Source organism: Antechinus flavipes, chromosome 1, assembly GCF_016432865.1.
Source record: "Antechinus flavipes isolate AdamAnt ecotype Samford, QLD, Australia chromosome 1, AdamAnt_v2, whole genome shotgun sequence".
NCBI lineage: Eukaryota > Metazoa > Chordata > Mammalia > Dasyuromorphia > Dasyuridae > Antechinus > Antechinus flavipes.
The window spans coordinates 56,681,507-56,703,025 of record NC_067398.1 but is presented as its reverse complement, the minus strand read 5'-3'; the positions used below and the strand labels follow the sequence as shown (position 1 = coordinate 56,703,025).

General features: G+C 42.3%; 1 protein-coding gene across 1 annotated transcript in view; it reads right to left on the bottom strand.

The window, feature by feature from the left end:
* PLXNA1 (plexin A1) overlaps positions 1 to 21,519 on the bottom strand; it is a 287,103-nt gene that overhangs the window by 2,716 nt on the left and 262,868 nt on the right. The window contains exons 30-31 of the mRNA XM_051983104.1: positions 18,248 to 18,460; positions 15,061 to 15,211 (exon numbers count right to left, since the gene is read on the bottom strand). Of these exons, the coding sequence (XP_051839064.1) occupies positions 15,061 to 15,211; positions 18,248 to 18,460 (364 nt within the window). The remainder of the gene's footprint in view (positions 1 to 15,060; positions 15,212 to 18,247; positions 18,461 to 21,519) is intronic.

The window sequence follows — 21,519 nt, the reverse complement described above, 5'->3', positions numbered from 1 at the left end:
CTCCCCTGACAAAGCGGCGGGGTGATCTCGGCAAAGCACCTAACCTCTCAATCCCCTGAGCAATTCATAACTTGGGAAGGAGATCGTCTGCATTGGTAGAGGTAGTTTCTTATTAAGAGAATTCCCTATACCAACTGAAGCATTTGTCTTCACGCTACCATATATCCCAACTCGTGAAAAAGCCTCCCTCCATAAGCTACAACTAATAACCTCCTATCTATGTAACCTCAACCAATAAAAACAGGATGCTTCATTTACTGGAGGAAGCACGAGACCCCATCCAACTGGATGACTGCACATCTATCTCAGGTCCGCCACCTGCCTAACTGCTGAGGTCAGGAGCTGCAGGTACCCCTGGAAGCCAGAAATCTGATCTTCTTTTTCTCCCGAGAGCCACAAGCAAAGCTTAGCACCCAAGGAAAGCATGTATCAAGCTCAGGATGAACAATCAGAGCAAAGAAACTTGTAGGGTTGGGAAAAAGGCCATCAAAGTTCATGCAAGTATCAGAAAATCAGACCCACCGGGAGTTTAAGGACTGAAGGAGCTGAGGCCCCCAGAAGAGAGAAGGCTGTGTTCTGATGAAGGCCATTTAAAAGTCACCTCTAGGGAAGAGGAGCTTGAGATGCAGTTAAAAGGAACCTTGACTACAATATACACAATGGAGACCAGGAGATAAAGCCGGCATTGAGTCAACAGAACTGGGTCAGAGACAATGGACAATTTTGGTATTATATTATTAGTTAAAGCACCCATCCATTCTTCCCGTGTCTTAACCAGCAGTAACTGAAAAGGGGAAAGTGATGAAGAGTTTCCATCACATCATTAGGAAGTTTTGTTTAACTATTTTTTGGGAATATTCTTTGCAGGGAGTGGGGTAGGGAGTTTGGCCATTGATTGGAAAGTGCCTGTTGTGTCTAAAAAAAAAAAAAACCCACAAAAACAGATCGATAGAAAAAAGTCTTTGTGAAAAGGTAGAATTTCTTGCCATAAGAGCAACTTGTGAGTGAGTCAGAAAGGGAGCCACAAACCGGGACAACAGAAAGAGGCAGTCTTTGGGGGCTGAGAAAGGAGCTAGAAGAAACTTCTGAAAATCAGCCGGGCCAACTGTCTCATTGCACAGATGGAAACACTGCGGCCCAGAGATGGCAAATGACCCGAGGTCAAAAGCCCTAGGCTCTGAACTCGGGTTCCCAAATTCAGCTTTTCCATTCAATTGGCCGTAGCACATAAAGCAAGAGGTGGGAAGACCTTCTAAGAACAGCAGACGCCCTTGTGTCCCTACTTCAGAGCATTGCCACCATTCCTATGAGGTGGGTTAGCGCCTACTCTCGTGCTTAGAGTTGAGGAGGGTCCAAAGCAGCAAAATAACTTATTTGAGGTTACACTGCTAAAGGACAGGCCCAGGGCTCAAACTAAAGTCCTCCAACTAGCAAAATTCCCACTGCGCACCGACTACTCCCATCCCAACTCATCTTGGGCTCCGGGCTACTTCACGTCCCTGCCTGCTGCCTCACCCTCTGGGGATGTTCCACCTCAAGGCTGCTCTCTGAACTGAAGGCTGAAACTTGGCCCCAGTTAAACTCACTCCCTGAAGTGCTCCCTCTCTGGCCTTTCCCCCTTGCGAAAAGGGAGAAAGGCCTATCCCCATGTTTTAGTTCTCCCTATCCCCATTTTCTAATTCTTCTTCATGGTTTATCTTCTCTGTTTAGAATTTAAACTCTTTGAGAATAGAAACTGGGCTTTTTGGATAACTCCTCAGAACTCAGCAGTTCTTGAAACACAATATGTGCTTAATAAATGTCCTATCTATCAATTCTTGATCTCTTCTATCCTTTCTTCTATCCATCTTTCCAATCTATCTATCTCTTCTATGATCGATCTTTTCTGTCTTTTCTTCTATCATTGATATCTTCTATCTATTTTTCTACCATCTATCTTCCCTCTTCTATCTCATCTATCTCCATCTTTTTGTCAAACTTGTCTACCTATCTGTATTCATCATTGATCTTTTCTAATATTTCTATCTCTTCTATCAAACTCTTCTGTCTCTTCTCTCCATCTTTCTCATCTATACACCCATCTCTTCTATCACCTCTTGTCTCTCTCTTATCATTGACCTTTTGTTTATTCTTCTAACTCTTTTATCATATCTCTTCTAACTCTTCCATCCACCTAATCATAAATCTACCTATTTAAATGTTCTTCTCCCAAGCTATCTATGCTAAGAGTTGGGGAAATAGCTCTGGTTCTCAAGGGAGCTTACATTCTAAGAATATTTACTCTAGATTCCAAAGAGACCAGAAAAAGGAGAGAGGGATGCAATTCTCAGAGGAAATTTCACGGAGGACGTATGTGTAAGTTAGCTGCTTACTTACTATTAGAACAAAAAGGGTTTCTAAAAGAAATCTAATACACTTCCCTCATTTAACAAAGGAAGGAAATTGAGGCCTGAAGAAAGAAGGGATTTGCCCATGGCTCTGCCACCAACTTGTTGCCAGAACATCTGAGCCAACAGCTGATGTCTGAGTCAGGGCTTGTTTGACAACAGCAGTAGTCTTTCCCCGTACATAAGGGGGAAATGTGGAATTCCCATGTAGTTGGCCAAGTCCCAGGTCACGGGATCACGATTTTGGAGGTGGAAAGGGCTAAGGAACTTGTCAATTCCATGAGATTCTCACAGTTAGTGAAGGGGCAGAGTCAGAATTTGAATCTAGGCCCTCTGGCTGCCCATCTGGGGTCCTTTATGTTCCACCGTGCTGCCGTCAGGGGCCTTAGAAAAGGCATCCTTGACTGAGACCCGGAGTCAGGTATTTCTGGTTGAATAATAAGTTCCTTGAAAAATTCCCATCTGCCTTGGCACACACTTTCACAATTAGCTGGCAAGGCACCCCCTTGGTCTCCGCTCCTCGAGTCAATGGGATGAACCATTTCATCGGGTGTGTAATTGGAAATCAATTGCTAGCTAATGAAGGGGTTGGCAGGGAAATAGGGGATCTCAGACTGCCTTCTACAAAGGGAATCTCTCACTGCTCCATGGGTTGAGTACTGCTGTTCTGAGGCAAGGAGGGCCGAGGCCGTGGGCTCACCCAGAAGTCAAACAGAACCAGAGAAAAGTCCAATTCCCAGCTGTGCCGTTTTCTACCCGGGTGACATTGGGGAGGTCTCAGCTGTGAAAGGAGCTGCTTGAACTGGGCCAGGTTAGGGCCATTCCAGCTTTAAATCCTGTGACTCTACAAAGTTACCCCATCTGCCCGGCCCTTCCTACCTCAGCTCCAGCTGCCTGGGGATCTCTGATGTCTGAATCCTGCCGCGCTCCACCTTTGTTAAAGCTGGGCTAAGCTAGTGGTTTGGGCTGGAGCCTAAACAAGGAGGAAAAAGCCCCATCCAATCAACCAACAGCCCTGCTGTGTGGTTCTGGTGGGCTCTGAGGGTGGGAGGTGGGAGGGCACTGCCAGCCAGGTTCATAAAGTTAGAGCTGAAAGGCCTTTTCTAGCTCTAAATCCAAATAACTCTGACACTGTATTACATAGAACCAAAACCTCTGATTTCTCCCTGCTTCAAAGTTCTCCCCAATCATGGGGCATGCATTGCCCCATGGCAACCCCCCTTCTCTCCAAGGCACACTGGGGCACTCTCTCATCCTGTTGGGTTTGTCTCTCCACCCACACACCAGCCCCATCCCTATCTCTGGACTGTCTTCTTCCCTGCCTGGCAGGCACCCTCCATTCTCTCCAGCAAATTCAGGAAATGACTTGGGGTAATAGGGTAACAGGAAGGTAGCACACTAGTCAGGCTATGTTTGCACATATAACCAGTGCTGATGGATCCCTTTAGATTGACTGACTAAGGTGGACATAGAAGCAAGAGCTCTGTCACAAACTAACAGAGCGGCTTTGGACAAGACACCATAAATCTCTGGGCTTCAGTTTACTCAGGCATAAAGGTGGGGTGCTAGACCAGACAAGGTTTTTGTGTCCCAGACCTTTGGGCAGTCTGATACAGCCATGGCCCCCTTCCCCCACGCCAAACAACATTTCTAAATGCAAAAAGGAAAATACATAAAACTACAAAGGAAGCTGATCATACTGGAAATAGAGATATGCAAATATTAAAGTTTTAAAAAGACAAGTTTTTAAGTTAAGGGACTTTAAGTTAAAAACACTTGCACTAGATGACCCCAAAGGTTCCTTCTGGCTTCATAATTCTCCACAACAGATTGGCTTGGCTGGAGATGAAATTATCCGCTAGAGGTCCTAGAACTGGTGAGATGCGGGGGCTGTTGGCAGCGAACATAAAAGGTCAGGCTGCTACCTCTGGGTTTTTCATTATTTCCAGTCAGGCCCCCCAGGGGCTTTATTTTATCATCCTGCTTTGTCTTGTCTTGTCTTGTAGCACACAGGGAAAAGACACCCTCCAGCCTGTACTTTAGGAAGATTTACCCAGGAGCCTGTTCAGAGACACTCTGGAGATGAGAAAGCCCAGAACCACACAAAATACGGGAGCCAGGAGAGAAACCTGAGAGAAGACATAGTCCATACCTCCCACTTTATGGAACCCGAGGCCGGGGAGGCCTCCATTGCAGCTGAGTAGCCCAAACCAGCCCCAGCTAGATACCAGCACCGGGGCAACAGAGACTCCTTCAAGAAGCCCTCACCCAGAAGCCCTCGCCAGCTTGGAGCCCCGGCCTTAATAAGCTGGCTGGTGGGGCTCAGGTGACCCCGTACCTCTCTGGCCTCCCAAAGCACCGAGGAGGGAAGAGAAAGCCACAGGGAACCGGAGCAAAGGCTTCCCTGTTGTGCACAGTGCCAGGCAGGAGAACCAGCAACTGCAAAGCCTGAAGTGAAAATTAATTATGATTCCCATTCAGCACCAATGACGGCACATTATTGCAATGAACAACAAGGAAAAAAAAAAACACGATTCGCTCTCATTTTGTATCAAAGATGGGTTGCAGTTGGGCTCTGCATAATTGTGTCTAATGAATGAAAACAAACAAAAGAAACAGCTGCGATTTATTAATCCCATTACCGGTAAGAAGAGACGTTCCCTGGAGCGGTGAGCGCCAGATTCCCGTCCCTGTCCCCTGTATGTCTGCCCACCCAGGGATGGGTGTGAACTGTCAGCCTATCATCAGGAGGGAGCTGGAGGGACTGAACAAGGTGGATCTGCTGGGCGGATTTCAGAAGCCCCAAGAACCATGGAGAGATTCTAGAAGGTCCATAAACTTGGGTGAGAAAAAGCTTCCATCTTTATTCTCACTAAGCTGTAACAGAAATTTGATATTTCCTGATTGCTTTTTTTTTTAATGACTGAAGTAGGGGACCAGAGGTGTCACCAAACTGCTGCCCAAGGATACGGAAACACACACACTACAAGCCTCTGGCCTAATGGAAAAGACTTACGGATCACAAGATTTAGAACCAGAAGAGACCAGAGACTGGTGACCAAATGTATGAAGAAATGAATGAAAAAGCATTTATGAAACACTTCCAATGTGCCGAGCACTGCCCAGGCGCTGGGAATACAAACAGAAAAGGCAAGATATCCCTGATCTTAGAGCTCCCATTCTCACTGGGGAAGGCAACCCCAAAAGAAAATGCAGCTTCAGGGCAGATGGGAACGGCTAGAAGTCCCTAGGGCGCAATGGGAAGGTGAATGGCAAGGACCCGGCGTTCCTAGGGACAGCTAGCCACACTCTGGCAAAGGAGTCACTGAATCTCCCTTCCCACTGTGGCACTCTGTTAGTCTTCACTGAAGATTTCAGAGAATAAGCTAATTTTACAAATGAGGAAACAGTGACCCAGAGGAGTTATGTTGCTGATCCAATGGAGTAAGGCATGATGCCATGACTCAAACACAAGACTTCATACTTCATTTGAGTGTGTTCCCATTCTCTCTCTCTCTCTCTCTTCTCTCTTCCTCCCCATTCTCTTTCTCCCTCTCTCTAACCCTTTTTTCTTTCTTCCCCTCGTCTCTCTCCCTTTTGTCTTTCTCACTTTCTTTCCTTTCTTTCTTCCCCTTCTCTCTCTCCTCTTTCTCCCCCGCTGTCTTCCCCTCCCTCTCTCCTTCTCCCCACCCCTTCTCTCTGCCAACCCACTCACTGGGCTCCAAAGACCAGCTCAGCCATACACTGCTGTGTGACAGCTCAGCTCTTAGCAGTCCATTGTTCTAGGCTTCTAAAAGCCTGGCTTCTTCTCAGACTGTGACCCTTTGAGAGGGTATCCAACTCTGTCTCCGCAGAAGGATTAAGGATTAAGAACCCCCAACAAGACAAAACAGTTGCATTTATCAACCACCTTTCTCCCCTCCTAGAGCTTAAAGCTTTCATTTTGAAAGGGCCACTCAGGAGGTGACCAGGCGATCGGCTCAACTCCTGCTAAAGTCTTTTTTAGACAGCATTTGGCTGGTAGTGAGAAAGGCATTTTGTGAATCCTAAAGCATTATATAAATGTGAATTATCATCATCTGAATATCCCCTTCCCCTTCCCCAAGGCATCTGTGGTAGGGACAGAACTGACTATAATTACCCACATGGGGCCAACCCAGTTTGGGGGGTGGGAGAGGGAAGGTGGGAACCTAACATCATAGGAGAGGTGACAAAGTGACTCGGTGGATGGAATCACTTTAGCTTGACATTCAAGGCCTTCCATGCTTTAGCGATAGCTCTTTTCCAGCCTTAGCCTTCATTTCTCTTCTACCATTATACTCTGAACGAGAGTTAAATTCAGCTCCCCAACACGCCCCAGCTTTAGTCACCTCTGTTCAAGCTGTTTCTTCCACATGAGCCCCCTCCTCCTTTCCCCGCTATCCGCTCTTCAAGGCTCAGCTCAAACGCCAGTCCCACTAGCAAGTTTTCCCTAACCTTCTGTGGTCTTCCACCGAGGCACAACCAAATGGAAGGGAATCTCTCTTTCTCTCAGCTATGATCACTTAACATCTCCTCTTATGATACTCACTTGTATTACAATTATTCACAGATACTTATTTCCTCTCCAGGCTGATAACTCTTTTGTCTAATTATCATGCTTTCATAATCAGGGCAAGGAAGTGAATAATTTCTCTTTCAATCTCCCCCAAGTACCAGGCACAGAATTTCATTCATAATAGGTGATCAATAAATGTTGGATAAATGAATAATTTCTCAATCTTCTAAATTACCAAAATATCTCCTTTCGGAGTGAAACCCTCCTAAAATGGCTCAACATTTTTTGCTTAGCCCTGTTCTATTGTATGTTTTTATCGATGATTTTGATGGAGATATGCCTATCAAATATGTCTTAGAAGGCCTAAGTATAGCCACAGGGGTGGAACAATTAACAGAACATTGAAGTATCACAAGTTGAATTTTACACAACAAAATCTAAAGAAGAATAAATATAAAGTTCTACACTCAGGTTCAAAAAATCAACTGCCAACTAATAAGATAGAGAAGGTATGGCCACAGAAGAACGATTCATGTAAAAAAGTTCATTTGTGTAGAGCACACGCATCACAGACAGTAACAATGTGGCAAAAACCTAAACAAAAACCAATGGGGACTGAGCTGGTATGAACAGAATCAAAGAGTCCAGAATGAGGAAAGCAGGGGATCTGATATAATTTGTCTCATTTCGTTCACTCTGGTACTGGTTTGTTTCTAGATCATAGTTCAAAATTTGGGAATTAAGGTTTCTAGAACAGACTAGGAGTCCAGTCTTCATACTGGAAATCACTGATCAATTCCCCACCTAATCCTCCTCTTCTTCTGGCTAAACCCTCCCAGTTCCTCCAATGATTCCCAAAAAACTTGAATCAAGGATGTTTGCTGTTCTGTTTATTCTCCTCTGGGCATTTGCCAGTTTATAAATGTCCTTTTAAAACTGCCTCTACTAGAAATGACAACAGTACTGCAGTTGTGGTCTGCCCAGGGCAGAGTCATGGAAAACTGTTACCTTCTTGAATTTAAAAAGGTGATTTTTTTTTTAAACAAAAAGCATAAGATAATTAGCCTATCAGATTATTCTCATGCTCTTATCTGTCAATTTCTTTATCTTTGGACAAAGAGATCCTACTATTAGGTATGCATCCCAAGGATAACAAAGCCAGACATGTATACCGATATAAACCAACAGCAGTACTTTTCCCATAGTAACAAAGAACTGTTAACAAAGAAGATGCCCATCAATGAGGGAAGGGTTCAATAAACTATGGCCCTTGGATGTAACCCAATATTATTGTGCTGTAACAAATGATGAATGTAAAGAATTCAGAGAAATGTGGGAAGACTTACATGAAATGTTGCAGAGTGAAAAAAGCAGAATGAGGAAAATAATATAACATCATGACTATAACAATATAAATGGAAAACAAGAAACCAAATTGTATAATTAGGATAATGCCCACATTTGGCCCCAGGCTTTGTAAAAGCATGTGCCTCCCTTCTACTTTGCAGAAGTGAAGGGCTAACACTGCATATAATAATTGCAAAAATAGGCAACTATACTGATTATTCTTCTCAAACTGCTTTTTTTGTTTTTAAACTTAATCTTATCTTTTTACAAAAGCTAGCCTGCTGGGTAGTAGAGGAAAAGGAGTAAAGATTATAGAAAAATAACTCAAGTTTAGTTTAGTTTTTTTTTTTTTAAGAACTCTTTGGATCTTATTTCTTTTATCCAGTTTATTAGTATATACTTTTGGCTTAATGTCATCTGTGAATCTGATAAGTATACAGCCCAAGCCATTGACAAATAAATAAAATAAAATAAAAACAAAACCAAAAAACAATCAATAGCAAAGGGCCAAGCAAGCAAGGCTTTACTGGCAACATTCTAGCAAGAGATGATACTGAATCATTAAAGGCCACTCTTTGAGTCTATTCATTCAACTGGTTCCAAATTTATTTAATTATATTTTCATCTTACCTATATCTCTGTCTTTTCTATAAAAATAGTAGGAAATACTTTATCAAATGAAATGTTTATTGGGGAATCTAAGAGGAATAAATAGACTCAAGTTAAAAAAAATCAACTACTTACTTATAAGACACCCTATCGAATCCATGTAAACTAGACTTATTAAAATATTGCTCTCATCTATCTGTTTTGAAACCCCATCATAAAAAGAGATAAAATTAGTTTGGCATGAACTGTCCTTGATGAGGTCATGCTGACTTTTTGTAAATACCAGTTTAAAGACTCTCTGCATCAGAAGTGTCAAATAGGGTGGCAATGTGGTTCACAGTGCTCCCGATTACTGTTCAAATCAAATTAAACTACTGGGAAATATTTAATAAAATAAGCAAAAATACAACAAAATATATATAATGTTACATGAAGTTTCTAAGTCAATACATGGCTCATAGGGATTCATGTCTGGTTTAGTACCTAGTCCACCCCTCTCACTTTCTCTTTTTTGACACCATTGCTCTACATATTTAAGGCCATACTATAGTGATGGGTTTTATTCCATTAAATTTTAAAGATAATTACCTATGAGGTCAAATTCAAACCCTTCAATTAGGACTTTTAGTTCTTTCTCATTGCTTAAAACTTTTTGACATGTGAAAGGGCATGGGCTTTATTACTGGCTTCTTTCTTGGATTTTTGTCTTCTGTGAACTTCTGGGTACATCAATGACTTTTCTTTATCCCTGAGTGTAATTCCTAGATGGTATCAGCTCAGTGGATATGCATGAGCTTTGTTCACCTCCCCCAGCCCTTTTATTTCAATGCCCTTTTGATTACAAGGTACTGACAAATACTTTTTTTTAACCTGTCTTTCCCAGTACGCTCCATCTCTGGACAAGAGTCTGTCATTCCTCCTCTTTAAGTCATGAGATAATTTACATTAAGCACTCTGTAAACCTTAAAGTGCTGGATAAATTACAGCAACTATTTTTATCCTAATGGCAGATGGAGAAAAGAGAGAACAATGCAACCCTTATATTGTTTCTGTTTTTTGTGTCAAGGAGAATAATCTTTTGACTAGGAAGAACAGCAGAGAAATGACTAGAAAAAGAACTGAAACCTGAGATAAGAGAGATGGAGTAAGAGAAGACTTTACTGGACTTGATGGATTCTGGCCCAAATGAACTACAACCAAGGTTAAGGAAAGAACAGGTGAATATCATTGCAAAATACTTGTCAGTGATCTCCAACAGACCTTGAAGCCTGGGAGAGGTGTCTTTCAGTACTGAGGAGCAAATACACAAGGCAGAAGTGAGGTGGGGAGAGAACAGCGTCTATACTATAGTCCAGGGAGCTTGATTTTGATTCCTGGCAAATTCTAGAATGTATCTGTAAAAAGAAACACAGCGATCTGAGAGAACCAGCACAGCCATTCACTAAGAAGTCACTGCCAAATGAATCTCATTTCTCTTTTCCAAGACAGGCTCACTCCCCTGGTATTTTAGAGGAAGGTGGTAGCTACTGACCTAGGTTTTAGTAGGGGGACCTTGACAAAATTTCCCTACTGTATTTGTGGAGATATGTGGGATAAACCAGGACTTTTTAAATTTATTGTCTTTTTGCTTGAGAAATTTTTATGTGATCCCAAGTATATAGTTATAGAAAATGGGTACACAAATCAAACTTTTATTGATAATAAATCATAATTTCATGATTCCCCCCCCCATTCAGTTACAAAATCCCATCTGGGTTTATGATCCACAGTTTAAGAAGCTGTGGGCTAAATAATAGTAAATTCAAAACTGTCTGAATGGCCAGATCCATTCAGAGGTGGCTAGGTTGCCCAGGGGATAGAGCACTAAAAGATCTAAGTTCAAATATAGCCTCAGATATTTCCTAGCTGCATGATCTTGAACACTTACTCTCTATTATCCTCAGCTATAAAATTAGGATTATAATGGTGCCTACAACCAGACTTGCAAAGATTATGTATTTTCTCACAGCTATCAACTTGGCTAAGATGACAGGAAAAGAGAATGACAAATATTGGAGGATATGTAGGAAAACTGGGACACTAATAAATAACCATTCTGTTAATTTGATTATTAATATGGCCAATTGTACTGATAGTTTTCCTAATATTGAACCAGCCCTGCATTCCTGGTATAAATCCTACTTGATCATGGTTTATTATCCTGGGGATGTATAAATAACCATTCTGGAGAGCAATTTGGAACTATGCCCAAAGGGCTATCAAACCGTGCATACCCTTTGATCCAGCAGTGCTACTATTGGGTCTATATCCCAAAGAGATCTTAAAGGAGGGAAAGGGACCCACATGTGCAAAAATATTTATGGCAGCTTTTTTTGTAGTGGCCAGAAACTGGAAACTGAATGGATGCCCATCAACTGGAGAATGGCTGAATAAATTATGGTATATGAAGATAATGAAATATTTCTGTTAATAAGCAGGCTGATTTCAAAGAGGCCTGGAGAGACTTTCATGAACTGATCCTGAGTGAAGTGAGAAGAACGAGGAGAACATTATATGGAGTAACAGCAAGATCTTCCCAATTCTGAGTCAAGTTCTCTATCCTACTATCCTATCTCTATCCTAAGCTATATTAAAATTTAAAAGGAATACATATAAAGTTCACATGAAGGTTTAAAAAATTTTCCAGAGGGAAAGCACAAGCTCTTTATGGAGATGCTGGATGACCCTTGTCAGGAACACTGTAAACATTTTTTTTGTCCCAGAGATGGATTGAATGAGATGGATTCTGAGGTTCCTTTATACCCTGAAATCCAGATTTCTCTGATAAGTTGACATAAACATCGAAGATGTGTTCACCTCCTTCAGGAGGTCTTCCCAGTCAGGTAAATTGGGGATAACCACATGGTTAATCCATACATAATAAGGTAAGAAGAAAAGGAAAACAAACAACAACAACAACAAAAATCCAGAGCTAATTAACATAGGGCTTAAGCAACTCAAAAATCTCAGAATTGGAAAGAACCTTACAGATTAATCTACTTCAAGTCCTCCATGCTATTGAAAGTAACAAGGCTCATTTCCTAGGGTGACTTATCCAAAGTCACACAAGCTAGTTCATGACAATGGTGGGCTCCAGTCTCTTGATTTCACATCCATCGCCTGTTTTTATTATACTGAACCCTTCATTCCACATAAGAACACTCAGGCCCCATTTAGGAAGCACATAAATAGAAGAGAAGGCCCGTGCTTACACCAGGCCCAAATGTATGGGCCCCCCCAGAGTAGAGCATCCCAATGGCACCGGTCCATTTAAGATTCTGCCCAGAACTGGTCAAATGCCCACTAAAGCTAAGCCCTTGCACATAAACAACAACCATATGAAAAAATGCTCCAAAGCATGAATAATAAGAGAAACACAAATTAAAACCACTCTTTGGTCTTGGTTCACACCCATCAAATTGGCAAAGATGATAAAAGATGGAAATAGCGGATGCTGAAAGGGTTATGGAAAGACTTGCATACAAATACATCATTAATTAAGGATACTCTACTAGGCCCAAAGAGATCAAAGAAAGAAAAAAAAAAAAAAAAAGGATCCATCTGGACAAAAATATTTATAGAGGCCTTTTTTGTGGTAGAAAAAACTGGAAATAAAGGGAGTGCCCCATCGATTGGGAATAGCTGAAAGAGTTATGGCCTATGAATGCAATGGAATCCTATTGTTCCACAGGAAATAAGAACAAGGACCATTTCAGGGAAACCTGGGAAGATTAGTGTGGACCAATCACAAGTGAAGTGAGCAGAACCAAGAAAACAATTTATACACTAACAACAGTATTTTAAAGAGAAAGTCTTATGAAAGCATAGGAATTCTGATTAATCCAATTACCAACCATAATTCCAGAGAACTCCTAATGAAATGTTACCCACCTCTCCTATCAGAGAACTGATAGGCTAAAGAATGAAACATGTATTTGTGGGCATGATTAATACAGTAATTTTTTGCTTGATTATATACATGTACACATACATATATATAGTATGTGTACAAATATACACACACATATATATAGATATATAATGTATGTATGTGTGTTTGTTTCAAGAGTTTGATTTGATTTTCAGTGGAAGAGGAAGGAGTCAGGGAAAAAAGACTAGTTTTGTTTTATTATTAATTGGAAAAGATGAATTACATTAAAAAATACTTTGTTGCTTGATCTGTGGGGTGGCTAGAAAACAATCTGGAAAAAAGTCCCATGAGTACTAATCTGCTCAAACCTTTTGACCTAGCAATTCCATAACTGGGCATTAACTCAAAGAAGATCAAAGATAGGAGCCTGATAACATACAACAAAATATTCACAGCAACACCTTTGAAGGTAGAAAAAACTGGAAAGAAAGTGAATGCTACTGATTCAGAGAATGGTTGAATAAGTGGTGGCACATAAATATTGTATATAATATATACATATCATATATGATAAATATAAGCAAAAATTATTTCCATATAAAAAAGAACAGCCATTAAGAATTCAGAACTAGAAAAACTGTCTTGTAGACAAAGGCAAAGAAAGTAGAAACAGGAGAACAATGTATGAACTTGCAATGAATACAATCATGTTCATAAAAATAATGGTAAAAAGCAACTCAAATTAAATGCGATGATCAAAAGGAGTTCCAGAGGATAGATGATGGGGAGGAGGGAGTTACAGGTGCAGAATATTGCAGCTTCTCTGTTTTGTTTAACTGTTACTCTGTTCCTGGGAGGGGGGTTTTGGGGCGGCTGGTCAGCAGACTGGGAAAGGACAGTGACATAACATCTTTCAAGCCTCGTCCCCTCGGAGATTCTAAGTTTTACAGAGTCCCTTGATGGTCCTGCCCTTGAAGGAGAAGATTCCTCTCCAGGTCCCAAGGGAGGCTAGCGACGAGGCGTTCAAGGACGAGCTTAGCCCAGATCTCTGGAGGGAGGAAGCCTGTGCGCCAGACTCGGCTGCCTCCGGGAGCACGATAGCGGTCATGTTTTACGGGCAATTGTAAAGACTTGCAGTCTTGTGGGCGAGATATCTTTTATCGTGGCTGTTTATTTTATGGCTTTAATAAGGGATTTCTAGAAGTATGTTTGAAGAGTGGTTTACAGTGCTAATTAGCCCAAATGACAGCAGATGGGGTGCTGCTCCCTGTAGGGCATTCCAACTGGTGTGTGAGCTTATCCTACGCCTGACCATGAGGAACAACCAGGGGACCTTGGACAAAGAAGACTGGAGGGTCGGAGGGCCCCAAATCCCAGCGTCCCTCAATTTACAAAGTTGGAAGGGGGTGGGGGACGTTATTGAGGGTTCATTTAAATGAACAGCGGAGCTGGGAGGAGGACTGAGTTCTCTCACTGTTGCTTCTTCACCTGCCCCCTCACTTCTGCCTCGGCTTCTTCCAAAACTTGCTTCTAGCCCTACCTTCTGCAAGAGGTCTTTCCCAGGCCCCCAGCTGCTCATGGGCAGCTCAAGTCCAACCCAGCCTCAGACATTTACTAGCTGTGGGACCCCGGGAAGGCCACTTAACCCTCTATCTCCTCATCCGTCAAACGAGGGGAGGAAATGGCCCACCATCCAGCATCATTGCCAAGAAAAGCACAAAAGGGGCCATGGAGGAGAAACACCAAAATAGCAATTGATGCCTTCCCCTTGGATTGCTAGAGTTACTGAGTCGCCAGAGACTCCTAGGAACTTTTCTCTGAGAAAAGGAAAGGTTCAGAGCAAGTTTCAAATCCCAGAATCCCACATTTGGAAGGGCCCTTAGTGGTCATCTAGAATCTTTCAAATTCGTTAGCACAGTGATCACGGCCCCGTGCCTTCAAAATGATTCTCATGTGTCAAGACCTCGAGACTCTTGGCCATCCTGTTTGCCCTTTGAGACATCCTTCAGGTCAGTGTGATTACCAGCTGCCCGCCCTGTCTGATCTCACCACTCCCACCCCCTTCCAATTTGGGCAATGACTTCCTCCCTTCCCAGTCTCCTCCATCCAGCTATGTGATCTATGTGGTGGTCCTCTGCACCGAGAGGGTGGAGAGGAAGGGAGAGAACAAACAGCTAGAACGGACAGAATGAGCAGGGGAAGGGACCGAAGCCCGGAGCGTGAATCCTCTCCCCAGGGCCCGGCGGCTGACCTGGGGCAGGGACTCCTACCTCATCCTTGTACTTGGTAATGTAGGAGTAGATCTCATGCAGGGCACTCATGCTGTTGAACTGGCTGAGGTGTAGCCGTGACTGCTCCGCCAGGTAGGCACTCATGTCCTGGTCGCTGATTGCAGGCATCTTGGCGATGTCTGAGTAGTACCTGTGGGAAGGCGGGAGTTTGAGTTGGCTGGTAGAGAGAGATCATTCAGCTTTGGGGCCCATAGAGGATCTGGGGGAGTGGTCCGTGGGGCCATGTAAGCAACTGAGTCCACTGCTGCTCTGAGCTCGGAATCCCTCCCACTGTGGGGCCACAGGCTTCAGAGAGGAAAGCAAACTTAATGATGTCGTTTCACACATTAGGAAAATAAGACCCATGGGATTTATTTACATGGTTTGCCAGGGGTCAAGCCAGGTTCAAATCCATATCCTTTCACTCAAAATCCAGTGCTCATCCCTATATATCAACGAGAATAGAGGCAGAGCAGGAGATCGTCAAGTTGTGGGCACAGTCCTGGCTCTGCCATTTATGGCCGTAGGAAGGGCCTTACTTTCCCTCTATGTAAACTGAGAGATGGAGCCTTCTGATTCCTTCTGATTGTCTAGGATTAACGTATAGTTAGGGACGGAGCCTGTAATTTCATTAGTATAAAGCAGGGCTTCTTAAACTTTTTCTACTGGCAACCCCTTTTGGTCTGAGAAATTTTTATGTCACCCTAGCATCCAGGTGCCTATAAAACAGGCAAACAAATCGAACGTTTACTGATAAGAAGTCATAATTTTGCAACCCCTACATTCAGTTATGAGACTCAATATGAAGTTTACGGATCAGTTTAAGAAACTGGGCTAGAAAGAATAGAAAGGGGAGGAAACTCCCTCTACCTGCAGGCAGGTATGAAGGAAAATCTTTACAGAGTTGCCTGGGGGCAGCCCAGTACCTGTCAGAGGGGCAGCTGGAGCAGCTCTACCTATTCTGCCACACTACCTTTATAGGTGCTTATAACATGAGGCGCTTAATGTTTATAGAGCTGGTAGAAAAACTGTCTACTAGGTGTGGCGTGTACTAGTTAGCAGACACTGATTGGGGGAGGGGGAAGACAGAACTTTATTAGCTAGTGCTCATGGAAACTAAAGCAGCTAAGTGGACAGTAGATAGTCAGGAAGATCTGGATTCAAATCTAGCCTTAGATACTTCCTAGATGTATGACTGGCTAAGTCACTTTACCCTCTACCAGCCTCAGTTCCCTCAAGTATAAAAATAAAGAAAATAATAGTACTTATTTTGCAGGGTGCTTTGTGAGGATCAAATGAGATAATATTTGTAAAGTGGTTATCGCAGTACCTGGCAAGGAGTAGAAACTATAGACATGCTCATTCCCTCCTTCCTCTATCATAGGAACCTATGTAGTTAAAACTGAGGTTCAATTAAGCAAAGGCAAAAACTGCTGGGAGGAATAAGGGAGAGATAGATATGGAAGAAGGGAGGGTGAAAAAGGAAGAGCAAGGGAGAGGGAGAAAGAAAGGGAAAGGGACAGAGAAAAAGAGAGGGAGAGAGACACAGAGAAAGAGAGGGAGAGGGGAAAAGGAGAGGGAAAGAGATAGAAAAGGAGAGAGGAAGGGGGAAAAAGAGAGAGGGGAGAGAGGGAAGGAGGGAGGGAGAGATATCTAATGAAGTCCAGACAGGGTAGAGGAGGCTAGCAGCCCCACATGGGGCAAGATGAGACAGTCCTTGACTTAGCAGTATTAGTGGAAATTGCCAAATCTGTGAACTCCCCAGATCATTCTGGGTCAATTTCTTTTATGTATCTGTAACTTTATTATCCCCGAATTTGCCCTTTCCCCTTATAAATATACCCTTTAGAAAGCACATCTGGTTTCAAGAGGATGCGAGACACAGGGCAAAGATAAAGAAAAGAAGCCAATAATGGGAGAGGGCTGCAAGACAGCGGGCTGGAGTGCTGCGTCTAGCATTAGGGACGGTAGGATCTCTCTCAGCCGTAGACTGACCAGAAGTAGAGGAAGCAAGCGCTTGAGACCTTTAAGTCATGGATTAAGATATTTAGAGGTTTTTTGAAAGGAAACCAGACCCAGGAAAAGAACACATCTAATTTTTTATCTGTACCTGGGAGTCATAGCAAACCTGCTTTTTAAAAGAAGCCTCATTGTTCCAGGGGTTATATTTTATAACAACACATTACTGGTTTTTAAAGCAGAAGCAAGGAATTTCATCCACTGAGCCTCCGTCCCTCCTCTAAGGGCTAATTCTTGACCACAGAAAGCAACTTCCTTAAGTCAGTGGGAAGCTCCTTCACCTTCTTGCTAAATGGGACCGCCTTCGAGAAGCAGGAGAACCCTAACTCAGTCTCCTAGAACTGAACAGAAAATGCCGTTGGGGCAGGAGGCCCAGCTCCGTGTTCTTTTGGGAACTGGAGGAAGGGGAGAAGAGGCAGTCCCCAGTGAAATCTGGGATATGGAAACAAAGCGAGCAGCTTCTTTGTTCTTCACAGATCCCCTTCCCTCTCCACCCCACCCCCATACACGCTTATACACGACACACCTCAGCAATGAAACACAGGCTCAGGTTATACACAAAATACCCTCAGGACATCCTAATATCTTTACTCACAAGGCCTCCAAGTACTCCAGCTTCCAGATAAGGCTTATAGAGGAGGGGATTTGTATACCAGCACATCAGTTAGTTAGAATTCAAAATGCAATGCAAATGTGAATATTTAGACCCTCCAAGCTAACATCCTACCCACACATTCAGGTAAATACACCCACAATACCCCTGAATACACCTGGATACCACACCTGCATAACATATAGGCGTGTATACATACAGCATCAGATATAGAAACAAGAAAATCCATCTCTACACATGATTATAACATGAGCACACAGGCCAGATATATTTACAACAATAAGGTCAGGGCAATACTTAGATATACACTCACAACACGGTGGAGCACCCATGAGTATATGCATATCACAGAACAGACACAAAAGCCCCTAGGGCCCTGAAAACAATCCAGTTTGTGCATCCATTCACTGTTCACTAACATGCCATCGGGAATCAAAGAGTGGAGACCAAGCGGGAGATCTGGCCGGGTCCCTCCAAGGAGCTCTATCACCTTCCTGAGGTGGCAGGATCATTAAACTCTAGGAACCTTTATAAACAAAAGGAAGCGAAGCTCACCTCTCCACCCAGCTCTTGTAGTTGGGGATGTCCTTGGCATACAGCAGCTTGTTGGAGGGCGAGTCCTTGCCCAGCTTGTGCTCGGAAGTGGAACAGGAATCCATGAATGTCTGGGCCACCACAGACAGGCAGGCGTCCGTGATGCTATTCTTGTGGATGTCGAACACAAACTGTGGGTTCTTGATCACGTTCACCCAAAAGCGCAGAGGTAGGCTGAGGAGGGGCAGGGGAAGAAGAAAGGGGAGACATGTCAGTGGAGTACCCAAGAAAAGAGCTCACAAATATGGCTTTTCCATTGGATCTGAGCACTAAAATACACAAACACATAGAATCTTAGAGCTGAAATGGACAGAAGAACCTGGAGAATTAGAGATGAACTGGGCAAGAGAACACAATGGTAGCACGTAAAATGTTAGGGCTAAAAGGGACATCAGAAGACAGAATGGTAAAGTTGAAAAGGATATTAGCATATAGAATGTTAGGACGAAATGTTAGAACTGGAAAAGATAATAGAACACAGAATGCTAGAGCTGAAATGGACAATAAAATAGAATGATGCTGGAGGTAAAATGAATGAGAACACAGAAGGTTAGAACTGAAACAGAATAGAACAGAATGATGACAGAGCTGAAATGGACATTAGAACATAGAATGTTAGAGTTAAAACAGACAATAGAACAGAATGATGACAGAACTGAAATGGACATTAGAACACAACGTTAGAGCTAAAATAGACAATAGGATAGAATGCTGAGTTAGATAATAGAACACAATGTTAGAGCTGAAACAGACAATAGAGCAGAATGATGACAGAACTGAAATGGACATTAGAACATAGAATGTTAGAACTGAAACAGACAATAGAACAGATGATGATAGAGCTGAAATGGACATTAGAACACAATGTTAGAGCTAAAATAGACAATAGGATAGAATGCTGAGTTAGATAATAGAACACAATGTTAGAGCTGAAACAGACAATAGAGCAGAATGATGACAGAACTGAAATGGACATTAGAACATAGAATGTTAGAACTGAAACAGACAATAGAACAGATGATGATAGAGCTGAAATGGACATTAGAACACAACGTTAGAGCTAAAATAGACAATAGGATAGAATGCTGAATTACATAATAGAACATAGAATGTTAGAGCTAAAACAGACAATAGAGCAGAATGATGACAGAACTGAAATGGACATTAGAACATAGAATGTTAGAACTGAAACAGACAATAGAACAGATGATGACAGAACTGAAATGGACATTAGAACACAACGTTAGAGCTAAAATAGACAATAGGATAGAATGCTGAGTTAGATAATAGAACACAATGTTAGAGCTAAAACAGACAATAGAGCAGAATGATGACAGAACTGAAATGGACATTAGAACACAGAATGTTAGAACTGAAACAGACAATAGAACAGAATGACGATAGAGCTGAAATGGACATTAGAACACAGAATGTTAGAGCTGAAATAGACAACAGGATATAATTATGATAGTGTTGAAAGGGACATTAGAACACAAAATTTTTGAGCCCACAGGGACATTAGAACAGAATGATGATAGAGCTGAAATGGATAATTGAACAAGGAAAACCAGACCTGTTTTAGGCAACATAATACAGAATGTTAGATCTGAAAAAGAAAACAGGACAAAATGATGATACAGATGAATAGGATATCAGAACACAGAATTCTAGGGCTAAAAGGACATTATAACAGAATGATAATTGACCTGAAAAGGACCCAAGAACTGAATGTTCAAACTCTGAAAGACTAAAACTTTGATCTATGATAATATGGTAAGTCCAGAGGACTGAAGATGCAACATGCTACTCACTCCTGCCAAAGAGATGATGTGCTTAAAATGCAGAATTAGATATATATTTTGGAGGACAAAGTGATATTTTGTTTTCCTGGCCCATTTTGTTATGAACATTTTATTTGTTCCTACAGCCTCACTTTTTTTACTTTCTAAAGATATCACAGAGAAGACTCAGCCAATCCTTTCTGGACAAGTGAGGGTCCTGTGAATTCACTGTTAGAAGGTGCTCAGTTCCCTGTCACTTGCCAACTCCAGTAAGCTTCCTAGACCAGTCATCACCTGAAGGCTCAGATCTGAGAGACTGTTTTTGACTCTGGGGAGGAGGTATTGGGATTTGGGGCTTATAGAACCTACAAATCAATATTACAGGCTCATGGGAAAGATCTCAGATGTAGCATCTTATGAATGAGGAAACTGAAGACCAGAGAAAAGAGAGGACTAGAATAAAGTGATCCAAGGACTCAACCTCTGACTGAAAACAACAGGACAGTTTAATAGGAAAAGTACTGGACTTGAACTTAGGACTCCTCATGACTTTTCATGTTTCCCTCAGTCACTCGTTAGCTGTTTGACTCATGAGCAAGTCATATATTTAACTGCTAAGAATCTTAGTTTCTTCATCTATAGTTTAAATGCCTAAACTTCCTAACTTACAGGGATTAAAAAAAAAAAAACACCATGTAAACCTTCAAACTTTATAGAAATGTGAATTTTTATTATTATTCATGTCTTCTAATTTAATGCTCATTTTTCTGTGCAGTGTTACCAGATCTCTTTTTGCTGCTGGGACTCGGGGTCTATTACATAGGAAGAAGGGGAAAAGGAAGAAGGAAAAAAGAAACAAGAAAGGAGGAAGGAAGAAAAGAGAAAGAAAGGAAGAAAAAACAAAGGAAGGAATGAAAGAAGAAAGAACAAACCTCCATGTAAATCAACTATAAGGTAGTGGGCAATGATAGAAATAGCACTGCTGAGGGCTTCAATTCAAATTCCACCTACTGAACAACCCCTCTGGGCCTCAGTTTTTCCATCTGCAAAAAGGAGTTGGACTATATGATCGCTATACTCTGATTCCTGTGACCTAATATGCTAGTGCAAGTCACCAGTCCATAAATTAATATAACTAAGTCCTGTAATGAAAGACTGGCTGATCACATAGAAGTATATTTAAAAGGTCCCAGGAAAGAGATTGTTCCTGAGGCCAAGGAGCTGAGAAAGCCCCTGAGAGAGGAGCTGGGAAGGGCAGGAGCAGGCCTCCTCAGTCCCGAACCTGAAGAATTGGGTATTTTTAGCCACAGCATTAGCCACTGACTGAGCGATATCATTTGTACCCTGACTGACTTAACTAGAAGTAAGACCATGAGTGTTTGCAATAACATGGGCAGCGGGGTGTTATTAATAACATGGGCAAGGAGGTGTGAGTGTGAATCGCTGCAAATG